This window comes from Chelonia mydas, chromosome 8, assembly GCF_015237465.2.
Source record: "Chelonia mydas isolate rCheMyd1 chromosome 8, rCheMyd1.pri.v2, whole genome shotgun sequence".
NCBI lineage: Eukaryota > Metazoa > Chordata > Testudines > Cheloniidae > Chelonia > Chelonia mydas.
Window position 1 is genome coordinate 54,853,684 of NC_057854.1, and position 24,521 is coordinate 54,878,204.

At 43.9% G+C, this 24,521-nt stretch overlaps 1 protein-coding gene across 6 annotated transcripts in view; it reads left to right on the forward strand.

Annotated features, from left to right (window-relative positions):
• The window catches only part of RNF2 (ring finger protein 2), a 58,231-nt gene that overhangs the window by 18,746 nt on the left and 14,964 nt on the right, over positions 1-24,521 (forward strand). For 2 of the 6 annotated variants that reach the window (XM_037907908.2, XM_007056701.4), the window contains exons 2-4: positions 20,764-20,852; positions 21,192-21,352; positions 22,944-23,159. In XM_037907908.2, the coding sequence (XP_037763836.1) occupies positions 20,766-20,852; positions 21,192-21,352; positions 22,944-23,159 (464 nt within the window). In that variant the 5' untranslated portion in view covers positions 20,764-20,765. Of the gene's footprint in view, positions 1-5,173; positions 5,770-11,806; positions 11,882-13,344; positions 13,364-20,763; positions 20,853-21,191; positions 21,353-22,943; positions 23,160-24,521 lie in introns of those variants that run through there. The other 4 variants (XM_043553096.1, XM_027819104.3, XM_027819102.3 and 1 more) reach the window with 4 other exon arrangements.

The following is a 24,521-nucleotide window of genomic DNA, read 5'->3' on the forward strand; positions in this document are numbered from 1 at the left end:
CCTATGCCATAGCTTTTTTCCAATTTCTGAAGCCATTACCAATAAACACAAATTTTTGTACAGCAATAGGTGATGAAAGAAGTCTGCATGGGAAGCTGCATTCATTATTTCACTGTATTTGACCCATGGATATAAACCGAACCTCTATTTTGAAACTTCTCCACTCATTCTTGTTTCATTTGAAGAGAAGATCTGACTGTGGTTGTTTTGGACCTTCAGATACAATTTGCACAGTATCACTTGGTTCCGGTGGAATCTTACTTCCTGGGCTTACTTTATTACCATGTGGGTTCTTTTCCAGTTTCCGTTCATGGTACCGTATCGCTCAGTCATTTCCTTTCACCTCTTTTTATTCTAATGAAGAATCTGATGCTGAATGTTCCACTTTCCATTCCTCTATGATACAGTCTTTTTCGTCATTATCTAAGGTACATAGTTTGGAGGTAATACTGGTAGAGGACTCTCCTACCGATCTTTACCCAGAATTAGGCCTATTCTTGAAGTTGAGGGTATGTCTTGGCAAATTTCAGAGAACTTGCTTTTCTTTGATGCATTTTGTTTGCTGAAAATTTCTGAAATTGTCCGTGATCATTTGCTTGGCATTTAAAAAACTTTTTTTTTTTTTTTAAAACTACTTCTGTTCAGAAATGGAGGCCTCGCAGGTGGGAGCCCGGGCCGGATCCCTCTTACAGGCCACTGTTTTAGACTAGTCTGGGCTAGACCTCCCAGGCTAGCTTCCTCTTCCTGCCTGAGTCCACACAGCTGGAAAAAGTTGGGATAGGGGAGACAAAGGGGGCAGCAGTGCCAGCCCATAGTCCAAGCCTGCAGGGGAGATTGTCTGGAAAAGGAAAGGATTCATGCACTGACCCCCTCCCCGACCCCCCGCTCCTCCCCCCTGCACAAAGGCTCTCCTGGCCCTAGCCCGGCAGCTGGGGGTCTGGCCTGGTTATGATCAACCTTCTCTGGCTCCTGATATAAACACCGGGGTTTATGTCAGTATAACTGTGTTGCTCAGAGGTGGATTTTTCACACCCTCTGAGCCACGTAGTTATACCAGTGTCAGTTTATAGTATAGACCTGGCCTTGGTTACGCTGGTGTATCCCCTGTATGCTGATCATTTCAGCAGGAATCTCCCTGTTCTCTGAGGTAATCACTGCTTGTATTTCACTAATAACTATCAAAGTCACAGCTCACACACTATAATAAGGGAACAAAATGCCTCTGCTTCTATTCCACTTCTCTGATGTGGTGGGGTAGTGGGAAATATTTTTGTGGTGGGAGGCACCCACTACAGAATCATAGAATATCAGGGTTGGAAGGGACCTCAGGAGGTCATCTAGTCCGACCCCCTGCTCAAAGCAGGACCAATCCCCAATTTTTCCCCATCCCTAAATGGCCCCCTCAAGGATTGAACTCACAACCCTGGGTTTAGCAGGCCAATGCTCAAACCACTGAGCTATCCCTCCCCTTGGTACTCTGTGGTGTCATTCCTGGTCCCATTGGTGCTAATGGAAACCCCTGTGGACAACAGTGAAACGATCATCTTTTTCATTCTATCTGCTGTCTTGGGAAAAATATGGGCCTCAGCAACAGAGTTATTTAAGCAACCACTCCCTGTGGACTCCCACTGCTTCCTGAGCAGCCAGGAGGCTTGGCCTGGGGAATAAAAGATGAGCAGACACCTTTCTTTGCAGTAGCCAGGAGGCTCTGGGGTGAGGATGGAGGAAACAGTGAGAGAAAGCACCTTCTCCTTTTTTTCTATAATTGTATATAGTGTATTTCTGGTGGGGTGGGGAAGGTGACTAAGTTCATCAAAGCACTTGCTAGCAAGGGGGCTGGTCTATAAGATGGAGGGCCCACAAGTAGTGTCTAGGGACAGCACCTTGGTAAGAATCCCACCACCTTCCCATTGCCCATCAGCATGACCTTACCCATGGGTATACTGGCGAGCCAGCCCCCACTTGCCTTTCATGTTGGCATCTAACTAGTAGATGTCTGGTGATTCCCAACTGTGCCACCAGCCCTGTATCTACCCTGCTTGCAGGGATAATGCCAAGATTAATTTGTCTTCAAAGGTCTTTGAGAATGGACAACATATGTAAGTGCTCAATCATTGTTTGACTTCTCTTGAGGCATGTAACTTCTATTTGAAGTTTCAACTTCAGAGGTTATATAATGAGTTGGTGCATTAATAGCCTTTTTAAATTAGCTTTGATTGCATTTTACAGATCTTAGTCTTCTTGAACCTATCACACCAGTTAATTTATACACAATTATTTTAAACAATGACTTTACATAACTGTTACTAATTACTAATCATATCTTCAAGAATCATAAGCATGCATAAAGAACCATACTTCTGTTACTAGGACAATGATTAAATGATGGAGTCTTCTCTTTCTAATGTCTTCATAAATTATATTCTAGATGTAGTTTTGAGGTGTTCTGCTGATGCAGAGATAATGACTAAAAGCTGTTTCTATGGTAAAAATATGTTCTTTGAATGTAATCTTGAAGTGCCTTTCATAAGTGTAACTACTTTGTTGAATTTTTGAACAGTAAAATAACAGTTGAAGTTAAAGGGTATTGGAACACAGTTGCAAAACAGTGGCAAAATAGCCTATATCAGGGGTGGGTAAAGTATGGCCCATGGGCCGGATCCAGCTTGCCAGCTGTTTTAAGCCAGCCCTCGAGCTCCTGCTGGGAGTGGGGTCTCGGGCTTGCCCTGCTCCGGCGCTCCAGCTGGGGAGCAGGGTAGAGGGCTGTTCCACGTGGCTCCCGGAAGCCGTGGCCTGGCCCCCCTCTGGTGCTCCAATGTGAGCTGCAGGGGCAGTGCCTGTGGATGGGGCAGTGGGCAGAGCCGTCTGGCCTCACCTCTGTGTAGGAGCCGGAGAAGGGACATGCCGCTGCTTCTGGGAGCTTGCTTGAGGTAAGTGCCTCCCAGAGCCTGCACCCCTGAGCTTCTCCCCACGCCCCAACCCCCTGCCCCAGCCCTGATGTCCCTCCCACCCTCCGAACCCATCAATCCCAGCCCGGAGCACCCTCCTGCACCCCAAACCCCTCATCCCCAGCCCCATCCCAGAGCCTGCAGCCCCAGCCTTGATCCCCCTCCCACCCCCGAACCCTTCGGTCCCAGCCCGGTGTCTTCAACTACACCCCAAATTCCTCATCCCCGGCCCCACCCCAGAGCCCGCACCCGCAACCAGAGCCCTCACCCCTCACACTCCTACTCCCCAGCCTGGAGTCCCCTCCCGCACCCTGAACGCCTCATTTCTGGCCCCGCCCCAGAGCCTGCACCCTCAGCCAGAGCCCTCATTCCCTCCCGCACCCCAACCCCAATTTTCTGAGCATTCATGGCCCACCATACAATTTCTATTCCCCGATGTGGCCCTCGGGCCAAAAAGTTTGCCCAACCCTGTCCTATATGCTTTTCTAGGGTGGCTGTTGTTAATGAGATGACCTAAGGGGGCTGTGTGTGTGTATGTGTGTATGTATGTATGTACATACACAGGTTTTTGTTTGTCCTCTTGTTATTAAACCAACAGAAGAATTAGTAGTTTGTGTGTGTGTGAGAGAGAGAGAGAGAATGGGAAAGGTGCTATTAAAAATATATATTTTGATAGGTTGTATTTGTGTAGTTTAAAGTGGTAAAATAAATGTCACAAAACTTGATGACAGAAATAAGATACCTAGCTCTTTGTAAATCACTCCGCAACTGATAATTCCACAAATTACTTTTTCTAAAAATATAGTCTTATTTGAACACATTGTGTAACTACATATTTGACGGGAAAGACTATAGAGATGTACAGTGCGTACATTTAACTTCTGAAAAGTTGTGTTTGGTCTTTACAATCCAAATGCTATGTCCCTGCTGAGTCCATTGGTTGAATTATATGACCGCTTTGTCATAAAGATAGCTATCACTCTAATCTCCAAAATGCTTTCTTAGTAATGGCATAGAAAACATTCTTTTGTCTTGTCTGGTTAAAGGAAACCCACTGGTAACCATTTTCAGCACAAACTTCCTAATGTAGCCAGGGTTGTATGTGCATGCATGTGGACGGATGGGGAAAGAATGCCCTTTTCGGGATTCTGCATCTTTTAACAAACCACTTTTTAGGGAAATGGAGTTGCATGAATGGCACTAAGCAATTATTAGATGCTGCAACCAGTTGCCATTGCAAACCCTTGACCTTTTTGTCACTTTTTGGGCAGTGCACCCAAGTGCAGGTTGTATCCATAGCTAGCTAACCCCTTCGCCTATTGTGGCCAACCTGAAGCTCTGGAGCCACATGTGGCTCTTCAGAAGTCAATATAGGCACCGACTTAGGGGCTGGAGCTACAGGCACCAACTTTCCAATGTGCTGGGGGGTGCTCACTGCTCAACCTCTGGCTCTGCCACAGGCCCTGCCCCCACTCCATCCCTTCCCATCTCCTCCCCTGAGTTTGCCGTGCCCTCGCTCCCACCGAGCCTCCTGCACTCCACAAAACAGCTGATCGGGAGGTGGGGGAGGGAGAGGGAGGCGCTGATTGGCGAGGCTGCTGGTGGGTGGGAGGCGCTGGGAGTAGTTTGGGGGGCACTGATAAGGGGCTGCTGATGTATTACAGTGGCTCTCTAGCAATGTACATTGATAAGTTCTGGCTCCTTCTCAGGCTCAGGTTGGCCACCCCGTAGCCATTTAAAAATTTTCTGGCCATGGCCAGAGATTAGTCATATGGTATTAATTCAGTCTTTTAAAATCATATTGTCTTAGGGTACGTCTACAGTATGAAATTATTTCGAAATTATTCTATTTGAATTTTTGGAAGCAATTTTACACATTTGGTCTTGTGTGTCCCTACGAAAGCGCGTGTATTCGGCTGAGTGCGTCCATAGCACCAAGGCTAGCATCGAATGTCCGAGCGGTGCACTGGGCGTAGCTATCCCACAGTTCCAGCAGTCCCCGTCGCCCACTGGAATTCTGGGTTAAGCTCCCAGTGGATGATGGGGAAAAACATTATTGCGAGTGTTTCTGGGTGTGTGTCATCAGTTGCTCCTCCTGCCGTGAAAGCTACGGCAGACAATCGTTTTGCGCCTTTTTGGCGTGCAGATGCCAAACTGCTTTCAGCAGATGGTGCAGTACGGTGCACCGCTGCTCTCCTGCTACTATGAATCCACCTCACATTATCTCTAGTCTTTCTATATAATCTCTATAAGTATCTACTCTTTCTCTTCCTCATCGACTGCTTCCGCTGCCAACTCTGCTCGGCCATCGTGAACCGAGCAGCACAGCTTCCACCTCCAACTCTGCTCTCCTGCTCTTGCCGCGCTACCGAGCTTCTCCATTTTATCTGTCCTGGGCTCCCGCCTCCGTGAAAGCTACAGAAGACAACCATTTCCTGCCTTTTTTCGGCTATCGTGAACCGAACGGCACCTCTTTCGCTGTCACTCTGCTCTCCTACGTTTTGTGCCCTTTTTCCAGGATTACCCATGCAGGCGCCATAGCGCGGCAAGCATGGAGCCCGCTCAGATCTCTGCTGCAGTTTTGACTATTGCAAATACCTCGTGCATTATCCAGCAGTATGTGCAGTACCTGCAAAACCAGGCAAGGAAGCAATGACAGCGTGATTACGATAGTGATGAGGACATGGACACAGACGTTCCTAGAAGCACGGCATGTGGTGATTGGGAGATCATGGTGGCGTTGGGCCAGGTTCATGCTGTGGAACGCCGATTCTGGGCCCGGGAAACAAGCACAGACTGGTGGGACCGCATAGTGTTTCAGGTATGGGATGATTCTCAGTGGCTGCAAAACTTTCTTATGCGTAGGGCCACTTTCATGGAACTTTGTTACTTGCTGTCCCCTGCCCTGAAGCGCAAAGACACCAAAATGAGAGCAGCCCTCACAGTTGAGAAGCGAGTGGCCATAGCCCTGTGGAAGCTTGCAACGCCTGATAGCTACCAGTCAGTCGGGAATCAGTTTGGAGTGGGCAAATCTACTGTGGGGGCTGCTGTGCTGCAAGTAGCCAACGCAATCATTGACCAGCTGCTATCAAGTGTAGTGACTTTGGGAAATGTGCAGACCATTGTGGATGGCTTTAATGCGCTGGGGTTCACTGACTGCGGCGGGGCAATAGACGGAACGCATACCCCTATCTTGGCCCCGGCATACTGGGGTGGCCAGTACATAAACCGCAAGGGGTAATTTTCCATGGTGCTGCAAGCGCTGGTGGATCACAAGGGACAGTTCACTGACATCAGCGTGGGATGGCTGGGAAAGGTGCATGACCCTCGCATCTTCAGGAACTCTGGTTTGTTTGAACAGCTGCAGGAAGGAACTTACTTCCCAGACCAGAAAATTACTGTTGGGGATGTTGAAATGCCTATAGTTATCCTCGGGGACCCAGCCTACCCCTTAATGCCATGGCTCATGAAGCCGTACACAGGCACCCTGGACAGTAGTAAGGAGCAGTTCAACTGTAGGCTGAGCAAGTGCAGAATGGTGGTAGAATGTGCTTTTGGACGTTTGAAAGCTCGCTGGCACAGTGTACTAACTCGGTTAGATCTCAGCATAACCAATATTCCAATTGTAATTGCTGCTTGTTGTGTGCTCCACAATATCTGTGAGAGTAAGGGGGAGACGTTTATGGCAGGGTGGGAGGTTGAGGCAATTTCGCACAGCCAGACAACAGGGCGATTAGAAGAGCGCATCAGGGCACGCTGCGCATCAGATAAGCTTTGAAAGCCAGTTTCGTGACTGCCCAGAGTACGGTGTGACAGTTGTTTGTTTCTCTTGAAGTTACCCGCCCCCTATATATATATGAAAGGAAATAATGTCACAATTGTTTAAAACCCGTTCTTTATTTGTTGCACAACACATTGAGAGAAATCAGAAGGTAGATCGGGGGGGGGGGGGGGGATATTGGGGGAGGGGGGTGGAGGAGGAGAGAAGGACAAGTCCAGAAACCAAATAAAAATTTCGGATATGCCAGCTTTCTGCTAGCTTGTGCAATCCTCTGGGGTTGAGTCTGTGGGTCCCCGTAGCCTCCCCCCCCCCATGTTCTTGGGCATCTGGGCTATGGAACTTGTGGGGGAGGGAGAGCAGTTATAGAGGGGCTGCAGCGGCAGTCTGTGGTCTTGTTGCCTTTCCTACATTAGATCCACCATATAGCAGAGCATGTCAGTTTGCTCCCCCATGAGCTTGACCATAGCATCCTGCCTGCTCTCATCGCGTGCGTCCCTCCTCTCTTCGTGTTCATTTAACGTTTTACGGGACTCTGCAATTGTTTGCCTCCATGTATTCATCTGGTCCCTATCAGTGCGAGAGGACTGCATGAGCTCGGTGAACATGTCGTCCCGAGTTCGTTTTTTCCGCCTTCTAACCTGGACCAGCCTCTGGGATGGAGTAGATAGGGGCCGTGTTGAAACATTTGCACCTGCGGGAGGAGAAAAAGGGAGGATAGTATTTTGAACGATATGTTTTAGAGAATAAAGGGGACATTATCTCAGCGAAACAGGCAATTCATAGTACACAGCACATGTTCTTTCTGTACAAGGTCACATTTTGCTTCTTATACTGAAGTGCCTGTCACTTTGATATGAGTAAGCCATCACACGCGGCTGGGCAACAGAATTCAGCTTGCAGGCAGCCATGGTAAGCCCTAGGGGCACACAGGGTTCTGCTGCTTCTGCATTCGTTTTAATGCTTTCAAATTGCCAGGCCCCCTTTCCCATAGTACGCAATACCTGGTGGGTTTGCCATATAAAAGGAGGACCTGCAGGCTCTCTGGGGTGATCTCTTCACACAACACCCCCCTCCCCACACCCACCGTGTGGCTCTGATGAGGCTCTGAGCAGGGATGAGCCCTTTAAACTAAACGCGAACAGCCCAGCATGGCTGGGTTTCCCCCCACTGTGTGGCTCCGATCAGGCTCTCACTCACCAGAAATGCCTTCTCCAGCGTCATGGTCCGGGAGCCTGCATTTGGAGTCGGGGGAGGCTATTGGGTCCAGCATTAAGAATAGTTTCTGGCTAGGGGGGAAAACGGATTTCCCGCTTGCCGCCTGTGCACTGTCGTCATCCTCTTCATCTTCCAATAACTCATCCTCCTCGCTCTGTACAACCTCCCCCTTGCAGTGTGCACGGACAGTGGTGGGGTGGTGGTGGCGTCACCCCCCCATAATTGCATGCAGCTCACGGTAGAAGCGGCATGTATGGGGCTGTGACCCAGAGTGCCCGTTCGCATCCCTGGCTTTTTGGTACGTTTGCCTGAGCGCCTTGATTTTTGTACAACACTGCTCTGTGTCCCTGGAGTAGTCTCTTTCCGTCATGGCCCTGGATACTTTAGCGTACATATTTGCGTTTCTTTTCTTGGAACGTACTTCTGCCATAACGGATTTGTCTTCCCAACATGCAACGGGTTACCTCCCGTTTGGACCATGCTGGAACTTGTCTGCGAATCCGGGACTGTGTGGTCTCTTGTGATGGTGGACTCTTCATGGTCGCCTGTGATGGTGGACTGTGCTGATGGTGACCAAACAGGAAATGAAATTTAAAAGTTCCTGGGGCTTTTACTGCCTACCTGGCTAGTGCATCGGAGTTGAGAGTGTTGTCCAGAGTGGTCACGGGAGCATTCTGGGATAGTTCCCGGAGGCCAATAACGTCGAATTGGGTCCACAGTACCTGTATCCCAGAACTGAGATCTCGATTTTAGCACTACTCCACTTGCCGAGATGGAGTGCAGAAATCTGATTAAAGAGTCCTTTAAATCGAAAATAACGGTTTGGTTGTGTGGACGGAATCAGTTTTATTTTGAATTAACTCGGCTAATTCCGAAATAAGCGTGTACTGTAGACTAGGCCTAAGATAAACCTTGGTGGCCTTCCCTACATTAGCACACTGAGCAATGCCACCAACAGTGAAACTGTACTGCTAGAAGCGTGCTGAGGAGAGCTTTTAAAAAAAAATAAAAAATTACTAATGTTGACAAAGCCGCTGGGACTGAGGTGGTCTCCTATGTTAAGAGGAATATTTGTAAAGGATGACAAAGAATTTATTGCACTTAGAAGAGTGGTTTGTTCATAGCGCTGAATAAGTGTATTGGTTTAAAGTTACATGTTAGAAGTCAAAACATTCCAGTGCAGTTTGGTTACCATGGCTGACCATAGAATCCCAACCTGTCACATGGAATACTGCATATCATACACAATGTGTATTCAACAGAAGTTTTATATTTGGACACTGATGGAGTTCTGAATTTCTGTTGCTGTGTCTACCAGCAGCTACTTCTGTAGTGAATGTGCCTCTTAGAATCATAGAATTCTGACCTTAAACATAAGGGTTTAAGGTCAGAAGGGACCATTATGATCTCCTAGTCTGACCTCCTGCACAAAGCATGCCACAGAATGTCACCCACCCACTCCAGTAACAAACCTCTGAGCTATTGAAGTCCTCAAATCGTGGTTTAAAGACGTCAAGGTGCAGAGATTCCTCCAGCAAGTGACCCGTGCCCCACGCTGCAGAGGAAGGCAAAAAAACCCCAGGGCCTCTGCCAAACTGCCCTGGAGGAAAATTCCTTTCTGACCCCAAATATGGCAATCAGCTAAACCCTGAGCATGTGGGCAAGACTCACCAGCCAGACATCCAGGAAAGAATTCTCTGTATTAACTCAGATCCCACGCTATCTGACATCCCATCACAGGCCATTGGGCATATCTACTGCTAATAGTTGAAGATCAATTAATTGCCAGAATTAGGCTATCCCATCATATCATCCCTTCTATAAACTTATGAAGCTTAGTTGTGAAGCCAGATATGTCTTTTGCCCCCACTGCTTCACTTGGAAGGCAGTTCCAGAACTTCACTCCTCTCTGATGATTAAAAACCTTCATCTAATTTCAAGTCTAAACTTCCTGATGGCCAGTTTATATCCACTTGTTCTTGTGTCTACATTGGTACTGAGCTTAAATAATTCTTCTCCCTCCGTAGTATTTATCCCTCTGATATATTTATTGAGAGCAATCATATATCCTCTCAGCCTTCTTTTGGTTAGGCTAAACAAGCCAAGCTCTTTAAGTCTCCTTTCATAACACAGGTTTTCCATTCCTCGGATCATCCTAGTAGCCTTTCTCTGTACCTGTTCCAGTTTGAATTCATCTTTCTTAAACATGGGAGACCAGAACTGCACACAGTATTCCAGGTGAGGTCTCACCAGTGCCTTGTGTAACGGTACTAACACCTCCTTATCTCTATTGGAAATACCTCTCCTGATGCATCCCAAGACTGCATTAGCTTTTTTCACGGCCATATCACATTGGCAGCTCATAGTCATCCTGTGATCAACCAATACTCCAAGGTCCTTCTCCTCCTCTGTTACTTCCAAGTGATGCATCCCCAGTTTATAACAAAAATTCTTGTTCTTAATCCCTAAATGCATGACCTTGCACTTTCCACTATTAAATTTCATCCTATTACTATTACTCCAGTTTACAAGGTCATCCAGATCTTCCTGTGTGATAACCCAGTCCTTCTCTCTATTGGCAGTACCTCCCAGCTTTCTGTCATCCGCAAACTTTATTAGCACATTCCCGCTTTTTGTGCCAACATCAGCAATAAAAAGATTGGTCCCAAAACCAATCCCTCAGGAACCTCCACTAGTAACCTCCTTCCAGCCTGACAGTTCACCTTTCAGTGTAACCCATTGTAGTCTCTCCTTTGACTAGTTCCTTATCCGCCTTTCAATTTTCATATTGATCCCCATCTTTTCCAATTTAGCTAATAATTCCCCATGTGGAACCATATCAAATGCCTTACTGAAACTGAGGTAAATTAGATCCACTGTGTTTCCTTTGTCTAATAAATCTGTTACCTTCTCAAAGAAGGAGATCATGTTGGTTTGACATAGAATCATAGAATATCAGGGTTGGAAGGGACATCAGGAGGTCATCTAGTCCAACCCCCTGCTCAAAGCAGGACCAATCCCCAATTTTTGCCCCCAATCTCTAAATGGCCCCCTCAAGGATTGCACTCACAACCCTGGGTTTAGCAGGCCAATGCTCAAACCACTGAGCTATCCCTCCCCCCCAATCTACCTTTTGTAAAACCATGTTGTATTTTGTCCCAATTACCATTAACCTCAATGTCCTTAACTACTTTCTCCTTCAACATCCGATGCATCCGATGAAGTGAGCTGTAGCTCACGAAAGCTTATGCTCTAATAAATTTGTTAGTCTCTAAGGTGCCACAAGTACTCCTTTTCTTTTTCCTCCAACTTGGTAGCTTCCATAATCATGGTTTAATGTCGGTGTCTCACAATATGATTCCACATCTCAAATCCCTGGGAGTCATTTTAATAAAATGTTAGGATGGATGTCAAATCATTTATATTGCTATCTAGTTGCTCTAGTTTGAGAGACTGGAGCCTGAAATCTTGCAACTGAGGGGTGATCTGGACTACACAATGTTACTGTGTTGGAACATGATTGTGAAGAATCTTATTAGTTTACATGATTAGTCCTAGTCTATGCTGACTAACATACTCCTCACTTTGTCAGCTAAGTATGACCAAACATCTTAGCTGATGTGGTTCTGAACACAATTTACAAACACAGTAAAACTTTGTAGTGAAGACAAGCTCCAACAGTCAGTGCATATTCGTTTAATCATAGTGCTAAATGGGAACTTTGACAGTTGGGGTTACTTTATGTGAAAGGTTTTCAGTTGATCCAAATTGGAAGGAAGGTTTTTGGGACCCATTTGAAACTTGGTCTGTACTTCTCTTTGCTGACTTTTTTAATGCTAAAACTCAATTTTCTTTGATTCAGTAGAACTTGATTCACCGCACTTTATATGACATCAAATTCTGGTACTGGAAGAGAGAAGCTGACCTACTGAATAAAGTAAGCTTTAGTTTGTTTATTTTCCCCAAGTCTGTCGGGCTCTATTAACTTGTATTAAAAAGCACCAAGTCCCCCACTGAGATCAGGATCTCATTGTGGTAGGCAAAATACAAACGTAGCAAAAGATAGTTTGTGCTCCAAAGAGTTAACTATCTAAACCAGGGGTAGACAACCTATGGCATGCGTGCCAAGGGTGGCACACGAGCTGATTTTCAGTGGCACTCACTGCCTGGGTGCTGGCCACCGGTCTGGAGGGCTCTGCATTTTAATTTAATTTTAAATGAAGTTTCTTAAACATTTTAAAAACCTTATTTACTTTACATACAACAATAGTTTAGTTATATATTATAGACTTATAGAAAGAGACCTTCTGAAAACGTTAAAATGTATTACTGGCACGTGAAACCTTAAATTAGAGCGAATAAATGAAGACTCGGCACACCACTTCTGAAAGGTTGCTGACCCTGATCTAAACAAACAAGACATACAAAGGTTGTGGGAATGGAGGCATAAAGATGTGAAGTGACCTTGCCAAAATCACAGAAAAAGTTAGTGGCAGAAACAGGACCAGAACCCTGGTCCCTTGACTCGCAGTCCGGGACTCCAGTTATTTGACACAGTACCTCCCAACACTATGCTCCGATCCTGGAAGGAAAGCACTGTGGAACAACTATTATCTATCTGAAATCTCCTCTTGTGTCAGATAAACAGTACCACACTGCAAAAATCCATCAACTGCATGTAAAATAATAATTGGTCTGCCAATCCCATGAGAACAAATTCTCTCATAAAACTTCTGATGCATCCGGGCAAAAATGGAATGGGAACAACCTTTATTTGTTTGTTTTTTTGCTTGAAACCTTTTCTTTGGGGTGGGGGTGGGGTGCAGTATTTTAGCAATTTTAACTCTAGTCCCAGCCGGGAACTAATTATCTGACTATTTTGAATTGGGTATAGGTTTGGGTGAAAGTCTTATTGTATCCAAACTTACACTCTATCCCTAATAGAATGAAACTACAGTATCAGTCCAAGAGAGTAAAATGAAATAAATTGTCTTGTTAATTAAAGTTTATTCCTATTAAGCTTCCAGAGCAAGTAGACTCAGATACTGCTTTTAATGGAAGATTCTCCCAATTTTTAAAAATAAAGCTATATTGAAGACTTGTTTTCCAAAAGAAGGCCTACTTTTTTTCTTCATTTGAATGTTCAAATATCTAATTTTAATTTTTGTTCTGAATAAACAATTGCTGGTTTGTATTTTAATGCTGCTTTTTGTTTTTATGTAATTAATAATAATAATAATAAACCTTTCAAAAAGGAGGTGATTATGCTTAATTATTTACCTAAGTGTACTTCACTGCAGGCCTTGGAAAATGTGCTTGGCATTGGCAAGCAGGAATCTTACTCTGGTTAGAGGGAGTGGAGAATTTCTACAGAAAATGAGCTGCACACAGTAGAAGTAATAACTCCACTCACGCATACGTATGTGAAGATAAAACTTCCAAAATGTAAAGTGATATAGTGCTGTTTGCTTAGTCTGTAGGTTGCTCTTTAGATTCTAGCTGGATAAATTTGATTCTTTTGTATTCCATAACCAAACTTTATCCAGCTAGAACTGAGAGCATTTCTGAAGGTCCTTTAAAATAACAGCAACCTTCTTTTGAAATAAGTGCTGTAGTGATGCAAGGAAATGTTGGCAAAATGCTCAGAAATATTCTAAACTGGCATATACGTTCAGGGAATCTCTAATGGCTATAGATGGGACTCTAGAAGGGGAGGGCTCTGAATTACTAGTTACAATTCTTTTGCAGGTGTCTGTCTGGTGGGTTTTGCCCATGTGCTCAGGGTCTAACAAATAGCTATATTAGGGGTCAGGAAGGAATATTCCCCCAGGTCAGATTCACAGAGACTCAGGTTTTTTTTTGCCTTCCTCTGCAGCGTGTAGCATGGGTCACTTGCTGGTTTGAACTAGAGTAAACGATGGATTCTCAATTACTTTACGTCTTTAAATCAAGATTTGGGGACTTCAGTAACTCAGCCAGAGGTTATGGGCCTATTACAGGAGTGTGTGGGTGAAGTTCTCTGGCCTGCAATGTACAGAAGAACAGACTAGATGACCATGATGGACCCTTCTGGCCCTAAAGTCTACCTAAATTATTGTAATCTCATAACAGGTTCTCTTTCCCCCCCCTCCCACCCCCCCCGTTCTGCCTTTTATGGTATTTGGTAAAAGATGTAGAGGAGGCAACCAGGCAAATCTCACTAACAGATGGTATAGTATTTAAACAGACATTAGTTTGTATTCTACTGTCAATTTCACCATTTGATAATGGTCAAGTTTTGTGTTATAGATATTCTGTGGGAAATGTTGTGCAAAGGAGGGGCAGCATTCCTTTTCCTTTGCCCATAAAGAGCAGTAAATATTGTGTGTTGGTTTAGATGTGCTGGGATCATGTATCGAAAAAAGAAATGAATGCCATATCAAATTGGGGGACAGGAAATGAAAATTAAACAGGCTTCCAGCACTACTTGTTCTCAAATTACTAATCCCTTCTTCTGGATTTTGGGTTTACTGGAGTCAGCTATTGCATGAATACCACTATCAAAGCATACTCTGTAATTTAAAAAGTTTATACTTACAACTGCCCTGAGTTTGAAGTCTGAGCCATTCAGAATGGTTGCAGGTGTTCTAGTTTGAGTAGCAGCTGTGTGGGTAGCAGATAGAATACTCCAGGTCGGGGTTCCAGGGGTGTGTCTGTGCGGATTTGTTCTTGTGCTTTTTCAGGGAGTTTCTTGAGCAAATGCTGTAGTTTCTTTTGGTAACCCTCCGTGGGATCAGAGGGTAATGGCTTGTAGAAAGTGGTGTTGGAGAGCTGCCGAGCAGCCTCTTGTTCATATTCCGACCTATTCATGATGATGACAGCACCTCCTCTATCAGCCTTTTTGATTATGATGTCAGAGTTGTTTCTGAGGCTGTGGATGGCATTGTGTTCTGCACGGCTGAGGTTATGGGGCAAGTAATGCTGCTTTTCCACAATTTCAGCTCGTGCACGTCGGCGGAAGCACTCTGTGTAGAAATCCAATCTGTTTCGACCTTCAGGAGGAGTCCACCTAGAATCCTTCTTTTTGTAGTGTTGGTAGGAAGGTCTCTGTGGATTCGTATGTTGTTCAGAGGTGTGTTGGAAATATTCCTTGAGTCGGAGACGTCGAAAATAGGATTCTAGGTCACCACAGAACTGTATCATGTTCGTGGGGGTGGAGGGGCAGAAGGAGAGGCCCTGAGATAGCCCAGCAGAAGAATCTGTCCTAAGAGTATGGTTGGATAGATTAACAATATTGCTGGGTGGGTTAAGGGAACCATTGCTGTGGCCTCTTGTGGCATGTAGTAGTTTAGATAGTTTAGTGTCCTTTTTCTTTTGTAGAGAAGCAAAGTGTGTGTTGTAAATGTCTTGTCTAGTTTTTGTAAAGTCCAGCCATGAGGAAGTTTGTGTGGAAGGTTGGTTTTTTATGAGAGTATCCAGTTTTGAGAGCTCATTCTTAATCTTTCCCTGTTTGCTGTAGAGGATGTTGATCAGGTGGTTCCGCAGTTTCTTTGAGAGCGTGTGGCACAAGCTGTCAGCATAGTTTGTGTGGTATGTAGATTGTAATGGATTTTTTACCTTCAGTCCTTTTGGTATGATGTCTATCTGTTTACATTTGGAAAGGAAGATGATGTCTGTCTGTATCTGTATGAGTTTTTTCATGAAGTTGGTAGATTTCCACTCCATATGGCTAAATGCAGTGCCTTGCATAATGACAGGTTTCAGAGTAGCAGCCGTGTTAGTCTGTATTCACAAAAAGAAAAAGAGTACTTGTGGCACCTTAGAGACTAACCAATTTATTTGAGCATAAGCTTTCGTGAGCTGCAGCTCACTTCATCGGATGCATTCAGTGGAAAATATAGTGAGGAGATTTATATACACACAGAACATGAAAAAAATGGGTGTTATCATACGCACTGTAAGGAGAGTGATCACTTAAGATGAGGTATTACCAGCAGGAGAGCGCGGGGGCGGGGGGGAAGAAAACCTTTTATAGTGATAATCAAGGTGGGCCATTTCCAGCAGTTAACAAGAACATCTGAGGAACAGTGGGGCGGGGGGGGGGAAAATAGCTTTACTTTGTGTAATGACTCATCCACTCCCAATCGCTATTCAAGCCTGAGTTAACTGTATCCAGTTTGCAAATTAATTCCAATTCAGCAGTCTCTCACTGGAGTCTGTTTTTTGAAGTCTTTTTGTTGTAATATTGCGACTTTTAGGTCAGAGATCGGGTGACCAGAGAGATTGAAGTGTTCTCCGACTGGTTTATGAATGTTATAATTCTTGACGTCTGAGGTGTTCTAGTGACTCTGACGTCAGTAATGAGCAGATAGGAGTCAGAAGGATATCTATGTAAATCATATCCCTTGTTATTAGTTACTCTGAAAAGTAGTAGTAGTTGCAGGAGTGGTGGGTGAGATTCTGTGGCCTGCGTTGTGCAGGAGGTCAGACTAGATGATCATAATGGTCCCTTCTGACCTAAATATCTATCTATCTATGAATCTCAGATGATTGATCTGCTTACTCAGATTTGACTTTCTCTCCCCCTCACAGCCTTCCCTTCTTACAATTTTGTCAAAAGCACATGCTTTTTGTTAATTTTAGCTTGAAAAATCCTGCCTATATGTGAAACTGTGGTACCCAGATACTATGGTGATGGTATTTTAGAACTGCATATGAGTTTATTAAAAAGCAAAACAAAAGTGGTAACAAGCATGTGGGAGGCTATTTAAACTCGGAACATCATTGAGGGTGCTAGTTCAAAGGTGACTTGCAAAGGAAAGGAGGTGCCCTTTTTTCTTTAATGGAACTTTTCAGTTTTCTGTCACTTCATAAACTGCTTCTCTTCTGCCCCCATCCCACCACCCCGATGCCACTCCCCCAATATATATTTTTTGTTTTTTGCACTTGAAATTCAGGCCTTAGTTTATTCTCTCTTCTTGGTAGGATTTTTATCATAAGTAAAAAGAGTGAAAACTGAGAAGGGAAACAGGTTTTTATTCAGAGTGTAAACAAAATGATATTTTTTTTTAATTCAGGTGGACGGGGTGGAAAGGAAAGGCAGAAGGATCTTTGTAAAAGATTGGATACCTCAGCCCTTTCAAATAAGATCTGAGGAAGTTCTCTAGCTTTCCAGGGAGTCTTCCAGCAAAACCACAACAGATGAGATCAGGCTAACGTTCTTGATATTTTCAGTGAAAAAACAAGCTGGAAAAAAACGTGCTGGCCACCTCTGTTTTTTTTAACTAAAACACAAAATAAGAAAGGGTGCAAACCAATTTTGAAGGCCATGTTTGAGAGTAGGCAAAATTGGTAAAGATCAAAAACCCGTCTCTTCAGGAGTGGGAAAGATGCTAGTATCTCTCCAATAGGAAACTACTAGTCCTAAACCCGGGGTCAATGTCATCCCATCACAGAGATTCTCAACAATCACCACCTTGTCTCTCCCTAGTTTTTGGTGTATGAGGAGAGGTACAAGTGTGAGGAAGTTCTCGTTAGCTGACCCTTTTCAGTCTGGCTTTAGAACTGGGAACAAAAACTGCCTGGGCCTCCTGTATGGAGAACCGTTAGGAAAATATCCATTGTAGCTGTGGCAGTTGCCTCTACTGTAAGCCACACAGAGGTGCTACAATTCCTGTTTGGGTAGATGGAGTTGCACTCCAGGTGCTCTTGGATTCCCATGTAGCAGCAGAAACCACGTCTTTCTCCAACAACCAAACCCATCTTTTCTTGGCAAAGAGGTAACAGCATTTCCTTTTAGACACGGCTCTCAGTTAGCCAGGCCTCTGTCACCTCCAGACTAAATTATTGAAACATTCTCAATCTCTCTAGCAATCTAATCATGAAGACTTCTCAGACACCTCAGCTATGCAGAACATGGCTGCTTGCTTACTCAGTGGTGTCTCATATATGTAGCATGTTACACCTGTGCACCATAATCTGCATTGACCTTCATTTTTGGGTACAATTTAAAATGCTGGTCATCATCTACAAAGATCTTTATGGTTTGGGCCCTGGCTACACTAGACATTGCCTCTCTCCTTATTCACCACCCTGGCAGTTGAGATCAGCTTGATTGCTCTTACAGACAGACCCTGGCTAAAGTTTTGTATATCAGGCAGCTGGGAATACCTAACAGAAGGCTCTTGATTCTGGACTATGCGTTCCTTGTTGGTCCAAGAGAGCCCCAGGTTTAAAGAGATTCAGGTCACAGTGCAAGGATTACTATTGTTTAGGCTTTGGTATGGTGGTCCACAGCTATTGTACTTGAAGCATGAATGAATTCAAGGAAATTCTGTGGCCTGTTTTACACAGGAGGTCAGAAGAAATGAACACACTGGCCGTAAAAATCTATGAACCTATGAAAGTCTGTTGTGAGCTCAGTTTAGCACTCTAGAAGTTTAAGATGGAAAGCTATTTCGGGACAGGAACTCTTATTCCTCTGTTTGTACAGTGTGTAGCACATTGGAGCCCTGATGTGCCTGAGTTTGAAGACACTACAGTGATATAAATGTTAATAATATGCTTACTGTTCACATTAGGTCTCCCCATCCTGTGAGTAACTTGCACCATTGCTGCAGCATCAGCGCAGCTCTGTCAGCACACTCAGTAGTGAGGGTGGAAGTCTGAACAAGCTGCTGGCTATGTGTGTGCACGTGTGTGCTCTGTTAAATAAATCTTCAGGACCCTGACGCTACAGTCAAATGGTTGGCTGGATTCTGAGTTTGTGTTCATTTTGCAGGTTACAGTCTGCAGTTAGCTATTAGCAGCGTGTCAATTTCAGTAGTCTGTTAGGGCACTAAATGGATGTTTTATTTCTTTGATCTATGCAGAGAAACATGTCCCTTGTGCCATAGAAAATAGCTTTTTATGCTACTAAAACAGGAGTTGACAGCCTAAATCCATCATCATCATTTTCCCAATTCTTCTGCCATCTCTCCAACCCCAAATTATTATTTAGGTGTAATACTTGGCTTGCTGAGAACTAGTCTTCATTTGACCATTCCTTTTCAGTAGTAACAGATGTGCTCCAAGCACCACGGCCAAGATTAAGATGAACAGGCATAGTAGTAAACTGTGCTGCTTCTTTTATCTCTTCCTTCCCATCCCCCCCTACCCTCCTCAAAAACGTTACTTAAGCCTGTTCAACCTCCCTTGGGGCAGAGGAGTTGACATTTCTCATCTGGTAATTACTGTCTGTTATGCACTTGGTAGTCATACAAAAATAGGATCTGCAACTTGGCTACATGTTGGGATGGTTTGGAAGTGCACATTTAGATTTTTTTTTTTTTTAAGTGAACTGAAAAAACTTCATTTTTTCCTCTTCTAGTACAGATATTTGCAATTCTAATTTTGCATCATACTGTATTCTCCTAATTCAGAAATAGCCATGCATACACTCTCCCAAAATAACTTTCCAGATTACTCCACGTTCTTTTTGGAGAGTGTTCCTTCCTCCCCTCCTGCCCCCCGTAATTAACTATTTTCTGTCCAGAAACCGTTTTGCATTCCTTTTTACATTATTTTGATCTTTACAGTTTGCATAAGGCTAAAGTGAGACTTTCTCCGGTGTGGCTATAATTGCCGTATACATGTCTACTGGTTAAAAACTCAGGGATTGATTGGGAGTTAGATGACTTGGGTTCTACTCCTAAATCTGACACTTGACTCCAGTCTGCAATGTTGTGCAAGCCATGTAAATGTCTCTGTCCCGCTGCTTCCCCCTTTGTGAAAAGGAGGTATCCCTTCACCTGTTTTTCTGTGGACTCATGACCATGTGAAGCATTTTGAAAACCTTGGGTGGATAATGCTACGGAAATGCAAAGTCTTAAATTATTTTCATTCATCTTTTATGCTCAACTTTTTTTCAAGTATGCATTGTTGGAGAGAGTTGGCTTAACACCCCTCCCCCAATTAATATAAGAAATAAGGAGAGAAACTAGAGTAGTGATAGTAGTGGTTTAGGCATATTGCTTATCTGAGACTTATCATTTCTAATGCTGATTCTCCTCATGCTTTCACCACTGTAAATCAGAAGTAATTCTGGTGAACCCAATGGAATTACACTGGTGTGAGAAGAATTGGGCTCATAATTGAAACAAAAAGCTAGAAACATACTTTCTAAATGCCCCCAAACCCAGCTCGTCTGTCTTCATGCATCAATATTTTTTTAAAACTTGTTAGGAATGAAAACCTCCTGTAAGGATTTGAGGGGAAAGGAGAAGGTGGGCGTATAGATTGTTCCCATAGGAACACTCACATCAGAGGGAAGAGTTAAGGTTGTCTGCGTGTAACTTTAGCGACTGCCCATTCCCTTAGCAAGTCAACCCTACTCAACCACAGTGTGTGTGTTAAATGTCTTTTGGATATGTATGTGATAGGGTGATGTGTGCAGCTCTTATGCTGTACTTCCTAGGTTTTGTGGTTTTGTTTTACGTTACTGTCCCTTAGCAACCTTAACTGACTTTCATGATGTGGGTGTTTGAATAACACCCTTAGTGTCACTTGTACTATTCCAGTTACATGAGTGGGATTGCACGTCTCCATTAGAGAGTGGCATTTGGTGCTTATTCTGGCTTTTCTTCATCCTATAGGAACCATTTTTCTCATTTCTTCCTTCTTAGAATAGAAGTTGCAAACGCATCTGCAGGGAATCTGGGGATTGCTGTTTCTGTGAAAATGCTGAACCAGCACTACCATTTAAAGAAGAGGGGAATCTGCTTCTAGCTTCAGTTAAACACACTTAAGCTTTTGTTTTATGATTGTTTATGTAATTTTTTCTCCTCTTCTCTTTTTTCCTAGCCATGTCTCAGGCTGTGCAGACCAATGGAACTCAACCTTTAAGCAAAACATGGGAGCTCAGTTTATATGAATTACAGAGAACACCTCAGGTAATACAGGTTAAGAAGCTAATTTCGTGCAAGGCACTGCCATAAAAATAGAGTGTAATACCTTTTCTTATATAAATCATAGGACAGTTTAATTTTGTTAAGTATTTTTTGTAAGATGCTTGGTAAAATCTCTAATTTCATATTTAAAATCGTAACACATTGAAAAACAAAATAAACAATCCAACAGTTACAAATATAAAATGATATACCTTAGTTTGCTTTTATTTTAAAGTGTTTTCTACAGTGTAGTATCTCTCTAGCAATTTTCTTACAAAGATTACATTATTTCTATGTAAATAACTCCATTAATATGATTTCACTTTAATATTTGACCATTAGGAAGCAATAACTGATGGCCTGGAAATAGTGGTGTCACCTAGAAGCCTGCACAGTGAACTGATGTGTCCCATTTGTTTGGATATGTTGAAAAACACCATGACAACAAAGGAATGCTTGCATCGTTTCTGTGCTGACTGTATCATTACAGCTCTCAGGAGTGGGTATGTAAGAAATAATGTATACCTAAGAATCCTACCTTATTGCAGGGTGAGGGGGATGGTGGTCAAGAATCAAAATGATACAATGAGGCCCCTTTGAAGCCCCATGTGTTCAGAGGTACGCAAACACACCACTACTAGATTGCAAGGAACCAAAGAACATTGCATCCAGTACCTAATGTGTGTACTCCCATGTAATATCACTGTTTAAATGTTTATTCTCTTGTGGCAGTCCAGGTATTAGGAGGAAGTATGCCCATTTCCTTATATACACCAATGTAGAAAAAAGAAATCATGGTTTAAGGAACAGAAGAAAATCCTCCTTTCTTAAGCTAGCTAGGTCTAGTAACAACAAATCGTAGTACAAGAATTAACTAAACTGTCTCAGTGGAATCTTACCAAATGAATATGTAAATGTATAGAGTACAAAATTCCCTAATGTATGGAACATGTATTTATTTTGTATTTAAAACAAATCCAATGATACAAATATCAAACCTACGAGAATAACAGTGACAGTATGATAATCATAATGACCGGTGTTGAGATGTCACATCCGATCCCCTTACTATTTTATTTGTGCCTTAGTTTAATCAGAATGCCAGTGATTAAACCAGATACATGTTTTTCAACCTTTTTTCATTTGCGGACCCCTAAAATTTTTTGAATAGGGGTCCGGACCCTCTTGGAAATCTTAGACATAGTCTGCAATTCCCATGGGTCCATGGACCACAAGTTTAAAACTGCTGAGCTAGAGAAAATAGAAAATGGGCAATGTGCACTACTCTGCAAAAATTAACCCTCCTGTCTTAGACAATAAAAACTATGCATGTTTAAATAGATTGTTCATGTCCAGCAAAACGATTCCTATGTGTCATGAAATAGAAACAAAAAATTTGTCAAGGGATATTTTCATTCATTATTGAATGAACTGGAACATGCAATAGAAAAGGGTATATTGGTCTCCATTTTGTAATTTAATTAGAAGTTAGAGTAGTAAGAATGTCAATGAATGAACACTGTCTGACACAAAAATGGTCGCCACCATGGAGCTCTTGCTTTCACTGGGGGGAAGAAGTGTTCTTAATGTGAATTAACCAAGTCAAAGTAAAATCCTAGTGAAGAGAAGACAGTTGGTAGTTTTCACATGATTTAGCAGGTCAAGCTAAAAGGTAGGATTCTTCATAGTTTTTTAACTTGATTTACGAATTCAGGTGAAAGCTATGAACTGTCTTGTCTTGACTAGGATGCTAATTTGAGTTGTGTAAAAGATATTTTTATTAATTAAGACACAATTTGAGAGGCTAAGGGAAAGAACCTCTTTGCAAAGAAAAGGAAGACACTTGAATCCTTAAATGTAAATATAAGCTGTGATCACTGCAGACTTCTCAGTAAGAATAAAAACTAACTCTCACTTAGGGGAGGGAGTGTAATAACTACTGTCAAATGCTTAGGCAGAGGGGGATCTATTCCTAGACAATACTAAGAGGACGTTGGCTGTCATAGGGAAAGCATGAACTGCATCATGACAGGGAACTCTGGATTACAGCCATGAAGAACATTCATTGTCCCCTTTCTTTTTTTGTTGGTTTAGAAACAAAGAGTGTCCCACATGTCGTAAAAAGCTTGTTTCTAAAAGATCACTGAGACCAGATCCGAATTTTGATGCCCTCATCAGTAAAATTTACCCAAGTCGTGATGAATATGAGGCTCATCAAGAGAGAGTTCTAGCAAGGATCAGTAAGCACAATAACCAGCAAGCTCTGAGCCACAGCATTGAGGAGGGATTAAAGATTCAAGCAATGAACAGGTATGGGGCTCTGAAGGTGGGTTGTTTGTGTTATTGTAACATTAACTTAAAATTCAAAGCAAACTAAACCATAAAAACTTCTTTGAGTGCTTGCTCATGTAGATTCCGTTCTAAGGTGTGCGCACGCCCATATGTGCAGCTGTCAGAGATTTTTGCCTTAGCAGTACCCATAGGGTCGACTATAGCACCTTCTGGAGTGCACACCCATGCTTCGGTATATTAAGTGCCACTGGCCCTACGCCCTCTCAGTTCGTTCTTACCGCCCTTAGTGGTTAGTTGCAGCAACTTTCCCTTGCCTCGCAAGGACTTGCGGTTCTTCTACTTCAGTCTTCGAGCCTTAAATCTTTGTTAATAGCTTTGTTTACAGTAGTTAGTTAATAGGTAGTTGTTAAGTAGTGTAGTTAGAGAGAGAGTCCCAGCAGGGACTTTGCGTCAGAGGGGGCATGCCGCGATCTCCAGGTTTTAAGCCCTGCTCTGACTGTAACAGGCCTATGCCTGTTAGTGACCTGCATAGCAGCTGCCTCAAATGCATGGGGGAATCACATGTGAAGGAAAAGTGTCGCATCTGTAAGAACTTTCGTCCCAGAACTCAGAAAGAGCAAGACATCCATTTGAGGGCCCTCCTCATGGAGGCTGTTCTCTGTCTGGTGTCCCAGCCTTCCTGATCAGACTCTGCCCCGAGCACCTCAGCCTCAGTGCTCAGCGAACCTCCAGCACCGTGTCTAAGAAGAGGTCAAATAAGTGACTCCCTGGCACCAAGCAAGAAGGGCAAAGGACCCAGTTCGGGCTGACAGCCCACACTGGAGTCATATGGGGACATCCCCCTGATGGGGCCCCCTAGTTCCCACAGGGATCTGCCACCGATTCCAGGAGGTGGGTAGGGGACCCAAACTGGTGGCAGTGCCTACGTCTTCCCGGCACCTAGAGAGCAGAGGCCTCTACCAGCGCCTCCAGCACCATGAGTGTCGTAGGTCATGGCAAAGGCTCCCAGTGAGGGCAAGCCAGCCGTAAAGACCCGTCAGAGGGCGGGCGAACGAGGCCGGTCTCCGGAGACGTGATGGCGCTCTCTGTCTCCATGCCCCAGGTCTCCGTCTTCTGCAGGACATCCTGCATTGCCAGCACCATGTTCATGGTCTCTGCCCTCTCAATGCAGGTCACCCAGAGGAAGGCACCAGTCACTGTATTGCCAGCACCAATCATCGTCCCACCAGCTGTCTCCTAGCCGTCGATCTCCATAGTGGGAGTGGTCTCTGTCATGGTACTGATACCCCCGGCCCCAGCACTGATCCTCCTACTCGAGGCACCGATTTTCTGCAGCAATGGTTAGCCGTGAGACGCAAGCTTCAACAACCCCTCTGTGAT